Source organism: Lupinus angustifolius, chromosome LG01, assembly GCF_001865875.1.
Source record: "Lupinus angustifolius cultivar Tanjil chromosome LG01, LupAngTanjil_v1.0, whole genome shotgun sequence".
Lineage (NCBI taxonomy): Eukaryota > Viridiplantae > Streptophyta > Magnoliopsida > Fabales > Fabaceae > Lupinus > Lupinus angustifolius.
The window spans coordinates 33,864,912-33,881,716 of record NC_032009.1 but is presented as its reverse complement, the minus strand read 5'-3'; the positions used below and the strand labels follow the sequence as shown (position 1 = coordinate 33,881,716).

Here is a 16,805-nt window from a genome sequence, read left to right as displayed (position 1 = left end):
TGAAGGAATAGACCTATAGGGCAGCAATCCTTCAAGATAACAAAAAAAAAAGAGACATGGCAGAAGATTCTTCCATTCATCAAGAACAAGAACAAGAGTTGCAGTTTGACATAAACAACAATGATTTGAAGAATCCCTTTTATCTACATCCAGAAGAGAATCCTGGAGCAGTTCTTGTCACACCATCCCTAGATGGTGGTAACTACCACTCTTGGAGCAGGGCAATGAAGAGAGCTCTGCTTTCCAAGAATAAGTTCAAATTCGTAGATAGCACAATCACACCACCTAACCCAAACAGCAATGACTATGACACATGAGAGAGGTGCAACACAATGGTGTTCTCCTGGATCACAAGGTGCTTGTCTCAACAAATAGCACAAAGCACAATTTACATTGATAATGCTCAGGATCTTTGGCTCGACCTCAAGGAGAGATACTCAAAAGGTAACTACTTCAGATTCTCGGATGTTCTACAAGAATTGCACTCAATCAAGCAAGGAGATAGGAACATCTCAAGCTACTTCACTGACCTGAAAAAAATTCTATGGGATGAGCTGGAGTCATTAAGGCCAATGCCTTATTGCATATGTGAGATAAAATGCAGGTGTAATTTGGCCAAAAATGTGAGGAGCCATAGAGACATAGAATATGTCATCTGCTTCCTAAAAGGCCTGAATGATCAGTTCAACACATCCAAAGCTCAAATACTTCTTATGGAGCCCCTACCAACAATCAACAAGGCATTTTCACTACTCCTTCAGCAAGAAAGCCAGATGGATGAATTAGATACCTCAAGAGTGTTATTCAACCAACAAATCAACAAGAAAGATACCACACAACCTTGGCTAAGAGAAGCAACACAACCCTGGAAAGCTAAGAATAACCAACCAAAAGGAAATTTCATGCAGGTTAGAGGCAGAGGAACTGGAAGAGGTTCTTGGAGTCAAAAAGGAAATAACCTAAAGATATGCACCTACTGTGGCAAAGAAAAGCACACAGTGGACACATGCTACTTCAAGCATGGTTTTCCACCAAACTTTCAACTACCAAGATCAAGGCAAGAAACAGTAATAATCAATGCTGCAACCACAGAAGATCAAAATGCACAACAGGAGACAAACAAGCAACAAACAACAACAAATTCAAGGGATATGGCACTCAACTTCAGTCCTGAACAATATGAACAAATAGCATCCCTGATCAAAAGCATGGGAACTGGGACATCAAGTCACAAAGTCAATCAGCTAAGCATAGAACCAAGAAACACTTCACAAGGCAATCAGAACCAAGAAGGTAATCAAATAACACGTAACATTTCACACTGGATTCTAGACACAGGGGCCATAGATCATGTGTGCCCTGATCTCTCAAGCTTCACTACCTTCCATAGCATAAGGCCAATTGCCATTGGTTTACCTAATGGCACCAAAATATTTGCTAACCACTCAGGAACTATAATGATCTCAGAAATGTTAATCTTGCATGATGTTCTGTATATACCTAATTTCAAGTTTAACCTGATCTCAGTACACAAACTCATCACCTCTTTGCATTGCAAGCTAACCTTTTATGATGCCAATTGCTCTATTCAGGATATGATTACCTTGAAGACGATTGGACATGCTGATGTTTAAAATGGATTGTACATCTTAAGTAATTCCTTTAGAAATAAATGTGCATTGTATCATAATGTAAATACTCTGAATACTGTAGATTTCTTTGACCTATGGCATTTTCGCCTTGGGCATCCATCAAATAATGTGTTGAGTTCCCTATGCAAAGAGTTTGATTACATTAGATTTAATTCCTCAAATGTTTGTGATTATTGTTATTTAGGTAAACACACTAAACTGCCTTTTCCTAACCAAATGAACAAAACTTCTAATCCCTTTGACATGATACATTTAGATATATGGGGGCCCCTAGCAAATAGTTCTATTAATGGTCACAGATACTTCCTCACTGTTGTTGATGACCATAGCAGGCACACATGGATTTTCCTTATGAAGTCAAAATCAGAAGCTAGAACTCTTGTGCAAAATTTTATCACCCTAGTTTACACTCAATATGACAAAACTGTCAAGGTTATAAGGAGTGACAATGGTCATGAGTTCAATATGCCTAACTTCTACCAAGAAAGAGGCATAATCCACCAAACCTCTTGTGTAGAAACTCCCCAACAGAACTCAGTTGTTGAGAGAAAACATAGACACATCTTGAATGTGACTCGCACCCTTCTCCTCCAATCCAAATTACCAAAGAATTTTTGGTGCTTTGCAGCACAACATGCCACTTACCTCATAAATAGGCTCCCTAGCCCTATTCTCAAGTTCAAAATGCCTTATGAGCTAATTCACAATAAGAAGCCTAACCTGCTAGAGCTCAAGGTTTTTGGATGCTTATGCTTTGCATCAACCTTAACCCAAAACAGATCCAAGCTTGACCCTAGAGCTCGAAAATGTGCTTTCTTGGACTACAAGCCAACTACAAAGGGCTATATCCTCTTTGATTTAAAGAACAAAGAGATCTTTATTTCAAGGCATGTTGTGTTTCATGAGCACATGTTCCCCTACTCACCCAACCATACCTCTGAAATTGATGATAGAGGTCACCTCGAAGATACCATGACATCCCCTAACATGCTAACAGAGGCACCCACCATCCCAAAAGACACTAGCCTAGAAAGGCCCAATGATATTATACATGAAAATACTTGTCAGGATCCCAATGAAAACATAGCTAACCAAACCCATGAATTTACTGATAATCAGGCTCTTAGACGATCATCTCGGCCCAAGAACCCCCCTACCTACTTACAAGATTTCCAGTGCCTCCTAACTGCCTATGATCCCTTTGAGCCTATTCCTAGCAGAACCAGCAAGCACACCCTTTCCTCCACCTTATCCTATGAACATATATCCCCTCATTATCTCAATCACATAATATCCACTAGTACCAATGTTGAACCTAAGACATACAAGCAAGCCATACAGTGTAAGCACTGGATAGAAGCTATGCAACATGAGCTCAATGCCCTTGAGCTCAACAAGACTTGGTCTTTGGTAGATTTACCTCCCAACAAGAAACCAATTGGCTCTAAATGGGTCTATATGATCAAATATAAATCAGATGGGACAATTGAGAGGTATAAAGCCAGGCTTGTGGCTAAAGGCTTTAGCCAAACAGAAGGCATAGATTTTCTTGAAACTTTTGCTCCTGTAATCAAACTTACTACTGTCAGGTTGTTATTGTCCATTGCTGCCTCACAGAACTGGATTGTGCATCAACTTGATGTCAACAATGCCTTTCTTCATGGTGAGCTAAGTGAGGATGTTTATATGTATATACCACATGGAGTTGTGTGCAAAGAACATGACAAAGTTTGCAAGCTGCATAAGTCCCTATATGGGCTTAAACAAGCAGGTAGGCAATGGTTCACAAGGTTAACTCAAACTCTTCTCTCTTTAGGATATGTTCAATCTCATCATGATCACTCCTTATTTACTAAAAACATTGGACCTCATTTTACTGCTTTATGATTTATGTTGATGACTTGGTATTAAGTGGTAACAATCCTTCTGAAATTAACTCTGTTAAGCATTGCTTAGATAAACAATTTAAAATCAAAGACCTTGGTGCTATTAAATACTTTCTTGGATTAGAAGTAGCTAGATCTAACAGTGGCATTGTTCTCTGCCAAAGAAAGTATGCTCTTGATATTCTTTTAGATACAGGATTCATCAATTCAAAGCCTGTTCCAACACCTATTATCAAAACCACAAAACTACATAAAGGTGACTCAGATGCATACAAAGATCCAGCTGCTTACAGAAGGCTAGTAGGGAGACTATTATACCTCACAAACACAAGGCCATACATCAATTATGCTGTCCAACAATTGAGTCAATTTATGGCAAATCCAACAACCATCCACTTCAAGACTCTAACTCGGATACTCAGATACATCAAGGGAAGTCCAGGGCAAGGACTATTCTATGGCACATCATCTCCTCTCCAACTCAAGGCCTTTAGTGATTCTGATTGGGCATCCTGCATTGATTCCAGAAAATCAATAACTGGCCTGTGTGTTTTCTTTGGCAATTCTTTAATCTCTTGGAAATCCAAAAAGCAAAATACTGTAGCTCGTTCCTCATCTGAAGCAGAGTATAGGGCATTGGCAACAACATCTTGTGAGATTCAGTGGTTGACTTTTCTGCTTGATAACTTCAGAGTTCCATTCCAGAAACCAGCATTGTTGTACTGTGACAATGATTCAGCTAGGCACATTGCAGCTAACTCTATTTTCCATGAGCGTACCAAACACATTGACATTGATTGTCATGTTGTTAGGGAACGTCTCCAATCCCACCTTTTCCATCTTCTACCAATCAAGACAACACAACAATGTGCATATATATTAACCAAGGCTTTAGATCCTTCTCCTTTTCTATTTCTGTTGTCCAAACTGGGAGTAATTAACATATACTCTCCAGCTTGCGAGGGGGTATTGAAGTTAGAACATAATGTGGACACATGGTCAGGTGCATCAGCACAAGGCACATATGCATCAGGCGCATCAACACAGCATGGCTCATGCGCATCAGGCGCATCAGCACGGCAAGGCATAGTCGCATCAGGCGCATCAGCACAGCAAGGCTCATGCGCATCAGGCGTATCAGCACGGCAAGGCACAGGCGCATCAGCACGGCAAGGCACAGGCTCTGGCGCAGTAAGGCACGGTCAGGATGCATCAGCATCACAGACACTGGCGCAGCAAGCAAGGCACGGTCAAGATGCATCAGCATCACAGACGCGTTCAGGCTGCATCAGGACAAGGCACAGGCGTGGTCAGAGACAAGGTCAGGCTCATATATTGGCTCACATGGTGGCACACAAAATGGTGCACCAAGCAGTTTTTCCTGCTAGATCTTCACATGCACCATGGGCTACTCGAAATGTTTTAAATCAAGCTCAAGCCTATTAGCACGTGTGCATCCTTATTTAAGCACATGGTTTTCCTTAGTCAAAAGTTAGTTATTTCTGTTTAGTTAGTTATGGCAGGTAGGTAGCTTGTTCTCCAAGCAAGGTCACACTTTATATATATAAGTGATCTATGCATCATTGTAACTCAACTTAACTTCTTCAATCCAATAAACATGAGGTATATTCAGTCCATAAATCGCTTTAAAGAATGAACTAATTTATTGCTACTTGATTTCTATATACATAATTGTGTATAACATTTACTGCCAGATATTATATATACTCCTCCATAAAAGTTGTGGTTTGAATGTGATTTCTTTTTAACATTTTTGTCCCTTGCACATTATCTTTAATTGTCACTTTGGATGAAAACAACAGAGTTCTAAATGTTGAAAAAGTTGTTTCCTCTGTCATCTCTCAAATATGAAATTGGTTTGGCCCACACTTCTTTTTAGATGGACCACGTATTATGCAGAGTATACGTTCCTTTTATTGTCGTCATTTCCCTCAATATTTTTTTTGCCTCATTCTATAATAAGTACACATAGAGAGGATAAGGTAGTCAATAATGATCTTGCATCATTGTTTGAACTTAATCCCCACTAGCAATTATTTAATCCCCAATATATTATTTGCTTAAGCTCTTGTCAAACTTCAAGTCAAATTAAATGGGTTTTATTTAAAAATATTATGCTCACATCAGCTTCTTGAAACTTGTTCATCTATATAAACTTTAAATAACATACTTTAGAAAAATCTTGTCTTGCTTTTACTTTTTTAAAAAATCTTTGTACTACTTCTATCTTCTAGAGTATTTGATTATAGGGCCCATGATGTTTATAGAATGAACAAGTTTCATATTCATAAATATAAATATATCATAAAGATTGTGACACCATCCATAAGAGAGAGATCAGATATCCTGAACAGTGTTTAACATTATGTCTCGGGTCATTCAGAGTGCTATTTTTTTTATCACATTTTATTTTTTTAAATATTCTTTTATTCACATGTCAATATATGATTGGCTTGGGATAGGAAATGAGATACGATTCACGACAAGGGATCCCCGTTCCCATCCATGCACCATCCAAGACAGGTTGACAACCCTCACATGCACACATTAATTAACATCATACATTCAACTTGCATAGTACTCTAACCAACACTATCCTTATTTATTAAAGAGGAAAACAAATTCATATCAAAGCATCTAAGTTCACCTCTCTTCCCATCAGCACCAAACCTACAAACCCATCTAAACATTATTTGTAACATCTTACTTATTATTTCGTCCTCATAGATGACTAGAGGAAGAAAATTCAAAGCCAAACATGAAGAAATTAATTAAGGGTCCTCCTCATGGTGCATCTTGTTGGCAACATTGCACTGCTTTCTAATCTCACCCTTAGTGCCAGTGAGAGGGTTATTTTCAGAGAGCAAAGTGATAGCTTTAGAAAATTCCTTAAAGAAATATTCTTGGCTCTTAGCCATTTTCTTGACATAAGGCTTGGTTCTCTTGTCAGTGGCTAATTGGTGATCCACAATTAAAAGTCCCTTGTTGTCTAATATGTTCCTGTAGTAGTTGTTGTCTAGAACCATGGGGGTACCACGGTCATTTCTCACATATTGCACTGCCTTAGGGTCTGGAATGGAGTCAGGGCACTTCTTCAGCATGTGAGGGACATGGTCTGGGTTTAGAACTGGGTCAACTTCTGGGTATAAACGGTGCACCAACTTCACACAGTGTGTTCTACCAACACTGTGTGCTCCTGTTCAACACAACAAGATCAATGATTACATAACTTATTAAAACTATAATTAAGCAATGCATGTGTCAATGTTATAATTAAGCAATGCTTTTGGTTTTTAGTGCAATGAATAATAATGTCATGTGGACCTGAGAGATATTTATGCAAAGAAAAATGATGGATATAAACTATGCCATTTTAATTAATGTCATGCATGTGCATATGGGATAATGGGACTGTATGAACTTTTTTGAATGCATGGTCATCATGTGTTAGAGGTGGATATATTTTACACACCCATTCCATATATTATTCACAAGAAGTAGTTTAAAAATCATTAAATGACATTAAAAAATTGATATAATTGATATGATGCAGTATATGTATGTATGGTGTAGTGAGTGATGAAAGGTGAAGGTAGAGTGTAGTAGTTACCAAGCAAAGCAACAACACCAGGAGTTTCAATACCCATAGCACCAAACTTGTGAAGAACAGAGGAAATGGATTCATTGTGATCAGGGAGATAATGTTCTACTACTTCAGCTCTGCTCCTTCTACCATCCCTTCTTCCTGTTTTTAGACCTATATGTGGACCCCCTAGCTGCAACACCATCAATCAAATCAACATAACAACACTACTCTTCTTTCATTTTTAATACCCAAGTTTTTTATATAGAGCCATGTATAAATCACATGAAAAATAGTTCACTTAGTGAATAAACAAGTAATTTAGCACTACTTAAATCAGGTATTAACTTGGATCTGATATTAATGCATGAAAAATTGAACTTAGAACTAAAAGAACTTAACCTTTAAAGGAATATAAAGAAGAACCAAAGAAGAAAAAGTTACCGAAACAATAGCATCTCTGGCAGAAAGAACAAGGATATCAGCACAGGAAACAACTCCAGGGCATTCCCTTTCCACAGCTTCTTTGATGGTCTCAATGTATCTAAAGTTCCTCAGCCCAAAGCTCCTATCAGTTTCTTTCTCAGACAAGCTCCTTCTTGTAGAATCCAGAAGTAGTGAAGCATCACATCTCTACCTCAAAAACCAAACTATGCTTTTCACAAAAAGTAACAAAACAAAAACAAAAACAAATGGAAGTTAAAGTTGTTGTTACCTGAACAGCACAGTCATGAAAAATGTTCCTGAGCCAGGAAAAAGCAGTGTTCTTGTGGCGCTTGTAAAGAAGCTTCACTTGTTCTGTAATAATTTCTTCAGCCTGAGGACATGTTTCCTTGTAATAGTTCATTACAAGACCAGGATCTTTCTCTTCATCTGCAAAAGCAACACTCAGAAGGGACACTGCTAAAAAGGATAATAGAGCCAAAAAGATGAAAGCTTTGGGAGCCATTTCTATCTGCTCTCACTACTTACTCTGCTCTCACATGCCTCTTAAATAAGCATATACACAACACCAACATAAATGTCTTATCAATAAAATATATGGGGTAGATGGTGAAGAGGGTGATCGTAAGGAATGGAGTGCAGGATGTTGTAGGTTCGAGTCCCACTATCAACAAAAATGGGAGTTATAAGGGTGGTTTAATGGTAATGTGTAAGGAGGTTAAGGGTAGAGTCTCACCCACAATAAAATACTAATATATTAACAATTGTCGATCAAAAAAATATAAATGGGGTATTTCTTTCTTTACTTTGGTTTATATTAACACTCTAAAATTACTTTTTTTGTTTGATATTGCATAAAGTAAAACAATTATATAATAAACATTATAAAATGTCTTATATTTAAGAACAAGTATATTTCTAAAATACCACTTATAAATATGGAGAAGAAGAATAGTGTTTTATGGGGTGTTAATAAATTGTCTAATATAATTTAATAAGGCAAAACTAGTACTAGTAATGTTATGGTGGGAAACTTGTACTGTACTTAACGTATGGAAAAATGAACCACTCATTAAATTGATCTTGACAGAAATCATGGTGTATTGGTAGACAAACATCATTCACTTTACAAGCCACGTCATCTGATATTACATTTAGATCTCACAAGGCAAGGTAACAAGGGAATGGAGGATAGTTATAAATTGATTTTTGTTTATCAAAAGATATTACCTTACAGTTAGTTTTGTTTCGAAAAAATCAAATATTTAACATTTTATTTTATCTAAAATTTAGTAAAATTTTACATCATTTACTACTTATTGATGATTGAGTGTTTAACCTAGCTTGGTGGTTGTGACCACACAATTACTAACATACGTGTAGTAGATTGTTGTATTTTAGAAATTAGAAATGATTTTTTTGGAAGATCAAAATGTTATTAAAAAATGAACATATATACAACAAAAGAAACAGAACAAAACAACTCCAAGGCCTAGAACCTTCCCACAAGAAGAACTACAAAAAAACCATAAACACCAAAACCTAAGATTACAACTATCGATAACATTCCAAGCAAACAATCGGATTAGAGATCCATTCAAACCAAAATATAGAATAACCTTTAAATCCGAAAAGTTAAATGATTGTTTTCCCATCAATTTCTTCTTTTTTGTCTCACATACATCAAATAGACTTCAATTGCAGCGTACATAAATAGCAAACAAAAATTTGACCTGTTTCATGTAATAAAATTCACTGTGCACAAGCTCTCCCCAAATTCCACTTCTTTTGGGATGGATAAGATTAACAATTCAAAAACATTATACATCAAACTGTATGATAGCACAATAAACGCCAGATACAATGTAGTATGCAATATTTTGAATGAGACACAAGTTTGCCAATGATTGAATAGGATTCTCGGAACCTTCCGAAATCCAGGCTCTGCATTTACATTGGCCAATGGTAGAAAGGTAGCTCTCATTTAAAATCTTGACAAGTTCTTAATGACATTCATTATTGTTAACAACATCAAATGCCACTCTATTCACTATCTTTGGATGTGTCTGCATCTTACATCAGCAACAACATGGCGAATATGAGGAGCATACCATTTCACCCTCTCAACATGTTCTACAGAAACCTCCCAACAATAACCTGTGGGAAATCAGAATGGTGTGGACTAATCAATATGATTGTTGCAGTAGGACATGGTCAAAATTGTATCATTTGAAAAAGAAATGAAAAAAGAACTACCTTCAGATCTAGCAATTTCATATATTGAATTTGATACATGATCAATCCATTGACGCTCCTCAGAGTCCTTTGTATTCCCATGGACATGTAATATTCCACCCTCTATCCTGCAATATTGATTCCATGTGAAAGAGAAAAATTAGTCATGGAAGTAATGGCCCATAAGTGAATACCAGCAGAATTAAGCTAGTTATATCTTCACAAATAGTTTTCTCCATTGTTCTATCTGGAGTTTATACATTTGGAAGGCTTCATTACTATCAACTTAAGTGAAACAGTCATAAATTCGTCACTCAATTAATGATACAGACTGTACAGTTTGACAATGGAGTAATTTCAATCGGATAGGATGAAACGTAAACCACAGCTTCAGGATCATTACGATTAAAAAGATTGGAATTAGAAGACAACATCACAAAATTATTTCTGCTAAAAGAATGCATTACAATTAAATTCCACAAAAATATTCAGACTGTTATATTTTTATAATAATTGACATAGCACCTAATATGACAGTCTCTCATTATGTTACACTTTATTCACAATATGGCCATATTGGGATAAATGTTAGTGATTTCAAGAAAATAAGTTGAGTAACAAATGTCAATCATTATGGATAATCGCCTACTAAGGGTTTGTTTGGGAGTTGAATTTTGGAAGGGAATGAAGAGAAATGGAAGGCTTAGTAATTATCTCACAAGTGTATTTCATGGCTCCCAAACCTTTCATTTTCCTCCCTTCCCCTTCAAAATCCAACTCCCAAACTAACCCTAAGAGCAAAAGCAAAGAAGAAACTTACAAATGCAGCAAAGAATAATATTAACATGAAACTTATAATAAGTATCTAAATTACCTTAAAGCCCTCACAGCTGTGACCCAGCTACTCTCACTAGATGGAATGAGACCCAGACAGACTCTATCAGCCACATTCTGTAAGTAAAAAAATCAACATATCCAGATAAATTATATCCTTCTACATTCAATTGTTGATAAGAATTGTTGGACTCGTTGTTCTTAGGTAGCATAAATGATTATTTTCACTGTGCAAAGTGACTCAAAAACATGAATAATAGAGTCAATAATTCACTGGCCACATGCTTCCTTCCTGCTAATTCTCGTTTTTTTACCAAACAAGGGGTTAAAACATTTCCTTTTCACTGCATCTTTTCATCCAAACAAAGGAATACAAATATTACAATCCTCGCTCAAATTCCTCCTTTCAATTTCCTTCCCCTTGGCATTACATTCCAATGGGAAGAAAAAGTATATTTGATATTGTTAGAAAAATGCTCATTTTTTATGTGAGTAACTCTAAAGCTAACAGTAAATTATCTTAACTAACACAAAAGATTCACCATACTTCATTGGCATGTTGTGTACAATGAGGTTTTATTGAGGGAGAACTAAAATTTGGGATAGTGAGATGAACATATTTCTGACCTAGGAGTTTAGGCTAATCAGATTACAATGTTACCAACGAATGGTTAATCAGATTAACATATTGACTGTCTTACAATGTTGCTAACGAATCTTTAGGAGTTTAGGTTAATCATCCTCAATTGGAAATATATTTGAGGTCGACCAAGATATCCAAAATAAAATTGGACAAAACTAGATAAAGTTCCTTAGGCGCTTGTGATGTTCTCCAATAAAAATATAGCATGTAAATTTGTTTAGCCACCTAACACTCATTTTTTTCCTTTCTTAAAATTCCCATAGTTGAGGTGTAAAGAACAATACACTTGTCATGTTTCTATTGGAGCATAGCACCACAAGCACTTGGGGATCTTTATCCAAGTTTTGCACACCGAATTTCTCCCTTTTAGTTATTAAGATAATTTTCCAAAAGGACTAGATGGTTTGAATAAACCACATCTACAAGGAAGCAAATATTTGGACATACGATAGCTTATGGGTGGATAACTACATGCACAATACCTTGGGAGCCATAATTCGATTATCTCCTCCAAGTAAGATACAACGGTCAGCCACAGAATTTGCTTGCAGATTATGTTGGAGAGCTTCTAAAGCATGGGGATTCCACTCACATGCATATACAAGTTTCGCCTGGGCCCTGCTTGAGATAAAGCAAAAATAATATTAATATCTTTAAATCTTAAAAAAATCATAAGCAATTAAATAAGAAACACCGGATATTAGAAAATATTTCAAATCCTCAATCTATGTTTAATGAAAGTTCAGGAGGAATGCCCACCCCTAGTCATCAGATGTTGACATTCAAAACCAGAATGATGTTTACAATATTAATTATATCAAAAGTGGAGTTTATGATACACAAATTTCTTATTTCTTTACATAACGTGCCCAAAAAAAATGTTAACATATCTTCCATTCAGCACACTGTAACCTTGTATCATGTGTTTCCTCCAATTATAACAGTGTTGATGGCTAAAAGGTATTTATGCGACACAATACTCGAAAACTAAAGATAGCAGAATATAATTGAAGATAGGTATAATCCACAGCCCTGCCTGTAAACATCCAAAATACCTGACAAGAAAAGGCAGCACAAAGTAGCCAATTCCTGCAAACAGATCTACTATAACTTCATCCTTACAATCCAGCTTGGCCATCCGCAGCTTCTCAGAAAGATTACCCCATGAGAACATGCACTTCGTAGAATCAAAAGAATAGAGTATTCCGTTTTCTTGATGATTGACCCAGCCATTATCTCCGACAAGAATCTGCAATGTGCTATCTCTTGTACCAGTTGCAGCAACTGGGCCCTGTAATACACAAACTTGCTCATGTCATAAATAAATGAATTCATTGCAAAGCTATAGCACGGAGAATTGAGAGCATAATTTTACGTTTTAGGAGCAAAAGCTATAAAATATGTGTCTCAGTAAAAAAATCAACCACTGAAAAGCATTTAATGTTTGGATATTTATTGAACTGCCTATTCAGTCCACTTATAATTTTAGCCTTCATAAATTTGACTAGACACTGACTCATATTGCCTTGGCAAAAGGTTCTAAAACCTGAAAACAACAATAATGGTTGGCAAAAGACTAAACATCTAGATGTATAGCTTACAAGAGAACATATATTTTACCCTTGCAATTCATCTGATAATGATCATTTCAGTATTTATTTTTATTTGTTAAATGTCATCTCAAATATTCTGTTATCATTAACATAAACATTATGCATGACACATCTTCAATAAGAAAACTTAAAAAGATCGTACGTGATGGAAAATAATAAAACCCAGGCATGAAAATAAAGAAAAAATACATAGTCATGTTTATATGATTACTTGGCGGGCGAGACGATGAGCCTTAAGTGATTTGGCAACAATGGGCCAAAGCTCTTCAGTGATAGAATCCCACGTGGAATCCTTGAAAGAAGTAGCTGGAAGTATAACAATATCTCCAAGTCGATCCCACCTGGAATAGTGGAAAGGAAAAATTACTACACAACACAAGGGATTGCATGCAAGAACAAAAATCCTAAATGAATGGAAATAAGCATGAAGTTTGAAAGTAGACAGCATAGAATTTATAGAAGCAGTTTGAATAGTAGAACCTTGTTGGCAGTTCATCTAGAAGCCGTGCTGGTAGACCTTTATGCTCAATCAAAGACGTTACCGCTTCAGTCATCACTTTCAAAGGAGACTTCGCAGTTTTTCTTACTTCAACAACCTCATCTTCCAGCAAAATGGCACCATATCCATGGAGTAGAGTCAATGCTTCGGAACAGGATATCTCATGTAACAACTTACCATCTCCTTTAAGTGGTTTTGAAAAGGGAGCTCCATTATTTTTATCAATCACATCTTCTAAATGATGCTTCCTTTCATGAAATAGAGAAAAAAAATCTTTGATTACAGGAAAACAGATATGTACTCCACCCTCTTCACAATACGCTTTTCTCCCTAAGTCTAACCATCCAAATTTCTTCAACATATCCTTCCCTAATTTTGCATATTTCTTTTCTAGTTGCAAAATATAATGTGACAGAATAATCTGATTTTGATCATTCATGCAAGGTAAGCCATTGTTTGAATATAAACTTTCATCTTCAGATATATTTGGTGCATGTTCCAGTTGGGATCCCAAAGAACTTTCAATCTTATTCTGGTTTGTCCCATCATTTTGGCCAAACATATGCTTTCTTGGATTTTTTCCAGGCATAAGATCATCATGTGAGGAATGCATTAAATGAAGCAAGCTGAGTTTAGCTGGCTCGCTGAACTTGGTTCCAAATGCATAACATGATGCACCACCACCAACTATAACAACATCATCTCCAACAACAATGGCTGTACTGCGTACAAATAAATCTTTACCTATAGAATTAAGGGTAATATGCTTCCATAGACGAAGCTTCAAATCAAGTAAAGACAACTCTTGACAATGTTGTCTGACTGGACAACCACCAAGAACTCCAAGATAATTTTTATAAACAAAAATTGAGTGGGAGAACCTAGCATGCGGGTTGCTTCCAGCTGTCTTTTCCTTCTGCCATTGACCCTTCTGAACATCAAAGGAATACAAATCTCCAAGTGCTTTCTCACCATTGTATCCGCCAAACATAAAAATGTGAGAATCAGATGCAACCATTGCATGAGAGTGGCGTGCACATGGCCAGTCCCCCGAAAGAGGTAGTTCTTTCCAGTGTAAACTAATTGTGTCAAGAATATAAAGGGAGGAAAATATGGTATCATTGTCTAGTCCCCCAAATACATAAATGTTTGAACCCATGACAGCTGCAGCATGACGATGCCTGTCCATCATGATAATATTAAACTACAACAATCAAGCCTTAGCCTCAAAAGGTGGGGGCATGTTAATATTAAAGCAACAATTTATATTAAACAACACTGAAAAGAGTATTACCAAATCAAGCTACAGTAAACAATGCTTACGGCACTTTATAATAGTTACAATATACATTTTAATAAGTTGTAAACATTTATGCACATGAATATAGATACTGCTACCAGAACTCATACAATATAGAAAACTGTCTTGAAATTCTATACAAAGTTTTTCTATCCTCTAATGAGCAATTGCTTGATAAGTGGATTTCATTTAAACTGGCAAATTCCAAAACAGAAGAATGCTATCAAGCATTACCTGGGAGGAAAGACACTGCCACCACATTGAAGTAACTTCCAACAATTCTTGGTGGTATCAAGGACCCATACATCATTCAAAATTTTATCAGGACCAGTCCGACCTCCAATCACAAACATGTGATCTCCAACCAAGGAAGCTGTATGGCCTAAGCATGGAGATGGAGCTACTTCACCAAAATGACTGATTGTTTCCAGATTGCCAGAATATGGATCCAGTAGCAACAAATCATTTCTCCTGGCATGTCTCCCCATGCCTCCAAAGCCACCAAATGCAACAACTTTCCTGTGGTTGCCATTGTTCAATGCACAAGCTGAATGGCCCCAAAGGAAAAGTTTCTCGACTGGTTCACCAACAATTTCGATATGGGCAATTAGAAGACTAGAACCAGGAAATCCCACAGTTGACCCTGCCAGCCAACCATTGAAAGATTCAAACTTTTGATTGATATTAAAAGGAAAGTTGTCCTACAATCAGACACATAAATATGTCTCAGTAGTGTGCTTTTATTACACAGGCTATTCATGGTGTTATAAACTATAAAGTCAACATAATCTGCAACACAATGCTCTAACTAGATGGCTATAAGTTAAAAATCAAAGACTATCAACTGTTCTGTTTGGCACAACTAGCTCATAGGCTAGCTAAAGGCTTATAAGCGAATTGAAAGCTTATATAATATAGGAGATGAGAGTTGGAAGCTGATAAGCTAGCTAATTGAATTGAAATTATGTGGGAAGATTCGTTAATAAACAATCCGGCAAGTGTAAAATGAAGTAAGCCCCAACAGAAAGTTTTTGTTCTGTCAAATGACTACCTTATAAGGTAGATGGTGAAATTTAGCTCTGTACTATATTGAAAATTTGAAATACCTGAATAGTTGTCTACATTGTGCTGAGAATCATCCTCAACTTGAGAATGGTCATGTACAATCCCTATTGCGTCATGCTTTGGTGACAAATGATTACTGTTATCATTAGATTGTGACAACGACAACAACATTTGATGGAACCTATCAGTTCTCTTACGATTAGCTTCCATTTTCTCATTGGCAACTCGAACAAGAAAACTGACATACTCAGGCGTAACCATAATATTCCGAGTATGACCTAACGGTACCTCCATCCTTATCGAACATCGAATCGCTATAATGAATCGCTTGTTAGTGTTAGTAATCCCAGACTCTCTGAAACCGCAAGAAATGGCTAAGGAAACAAGTGACTGAGCCGAAGCGAGGTGTTTGCACTCAACGGCAACAATGAGAGGCTCGAATCTGAAAACGAGTTCGGACTCAGTAAACTGAGTTGAGTCAGGGGATGGGAACAAAAGGGAGATGAGCGAGTCAGGGTGAGCAGGTTCGTGTGAGACGAATAGCCACGTGCCACCTCGTGCCTTCTTCTTAGGGTTGGATGAGAGAGTGGAGAGGGGTTGAGAGAGGACTGAGATTCTGCCAGAGCAAGAGCTGGTTGTGAAGTAAAGAGGGTTATGATTAATAGTATTAATGAGAGAAATAATTGGTGTGTCTAATGTGCCTTTTGGTGATTTGTCTGATTCACTTGACCTTAGTGAAGCTATAGTAGCTGCCTTTCTCTTCTCGAACTCCATTCTTTCTAGTTCTAAACTCTAAACCAAACCAAAACCCCTTTCAGGAGAGGGAAGGGAAGGACCAAAGATATGGGCTTCGTTTAAGATGGGCCATCATTTAAATATTTATACATGTCCACGCCCCATTACTAAAATATAACTCGAGAAATATTTATGCATAAATCAATTAATGGTGTACTCACTCTCTTTATCAACATTCAATTTCCATTGCTAACTTAAAAACACTTACTGCGAACAACCTTTAAGATGGTGCTGC

The 16,805-nt window shown here is 36.8% G+C and overlaps 3 protein-coding genes across 4 annotated transcripts; 1 reads left to right on the top strand and 2 right to left on the bottom strand.

The window, feature by feature from the left end:
- On the top strand, positions 333–1,634 carry LOC109338182. The gene has a single exon (XM_019575379.1). The coding sequence runs from the start codon at positions 333–335 to the stop codon at positions 1,632–1,634; it is 1,302 nt and encodes a 433-aa protein (XP_019430924.1).
- LOC109361729 (tRNA wybutosine-synthesizing protein 2/3/4) lies at positions 5,305–16,573 on the bottom strand. Of its 2 annotated transcripts, XR_002109323.1 has the most exons (10): positions 15,817–16,573; positions 14,945–15,353; positions 13,392–14,591; positions 13,123–13,252; positions 12,354–12,589; positions 11,781–11,916; positions 10,696–10,772; positions 9,843–9,949; positions 9,570–9,743; positions 5,305–5,354 (listed from the first exon to the last, which is right to left on the bottom strand). XR_002109323.1 is itself a non-coding variant. In XM_019607272.1 (9 exons), exons 1-9 carry the CDS (start codon positions 16,547–16,549, stop codon positions 9,637–9,639), a joined length of 3,135 nt encoding a protein of 1,044 aa, XP_019462817.1. In that variant the 5' UTR covers positions 16,550–16,573; the 3' UTR covers positions 9,360–9,636. The 2 variants fall into 2 exon arrangements, 1 of the variants encoding a protein (XP_019462817.1); XM_019607272.1 differs by lacking the exon at positions 5,305–5,354 and having other exon boundaries at positions 9,360–9,743.
- Positions 6,111–8,135, bottom strand: LOC109361743 (peroxidase 42-like). Its single transcript, XM_019607285.1, has 4 exons — positions 7,858–8,135; positions 7,587–7,775; positions 7,170–7,335; positions 6,111–6,755 (listed from the first exon to the last, which is right to left on the bottom strand). The coding sequence occupies exons 1-4, from the start codon at positions 8,089–8,091 to the stop codon at positions 6,331–6,333; spliced, it is 1,014 nt and encodes a 337-aa protein (XP_019462830.1). The 5' UTR covers positions 8,092–8,135; the 3' UTR covers positions 6,111–6,330.

Coding starts and splice junctions, on each gene's coding strand:
- LOC109338182 (XM_019575379.1), top strand. CDS start 333: ATGGTGTTCTCCTGGATCACAAGGTGCTTGTCTCAACAAATAGCACAA.
- LOC109361743 (XM_019607285.1), bottom strand. CDS start 8,091: ATGGCTCCCAAAGCTTTCATCTTTTTGGCTCTATTATCCTTTTTAGCA. Junction 7,776..7,857: donor TTCATGACTGTGCTGTTCAG/GTAACAACAACT, acceptor TTTTTGAGGTAG/AGATGTGATGCTTCACTACT. Junction 7,336..7,586: donor CCAGAGATGCTATTGTTTCG/GTAACTTTTTCT, acceptor ATGGTGTTGCAG/CTAGGGGGTCCACATATAGG.
- LOC109361729 (XM_019607272.1), bottom strand. CDS start 16,549: ATGGAGTTCGAGAAGAGAAAGGCAGCTACTATAGCTTCACTAAGGTCA. Junction 14,592..14,944: donor GGCAGTGTCTTTCCTCCCAG/GTAATGCTTGAT, acceptor CATGATGGACAG/GCATCGTCATGCTGCAGCTG. Junction 9,744..9,842: donor TGAAATTGCTAGATCTGAAG/GTAGTTCTTTTT, acceptor GATTTCCCACAG/GTTATTGTTGGGAGGTTTCT.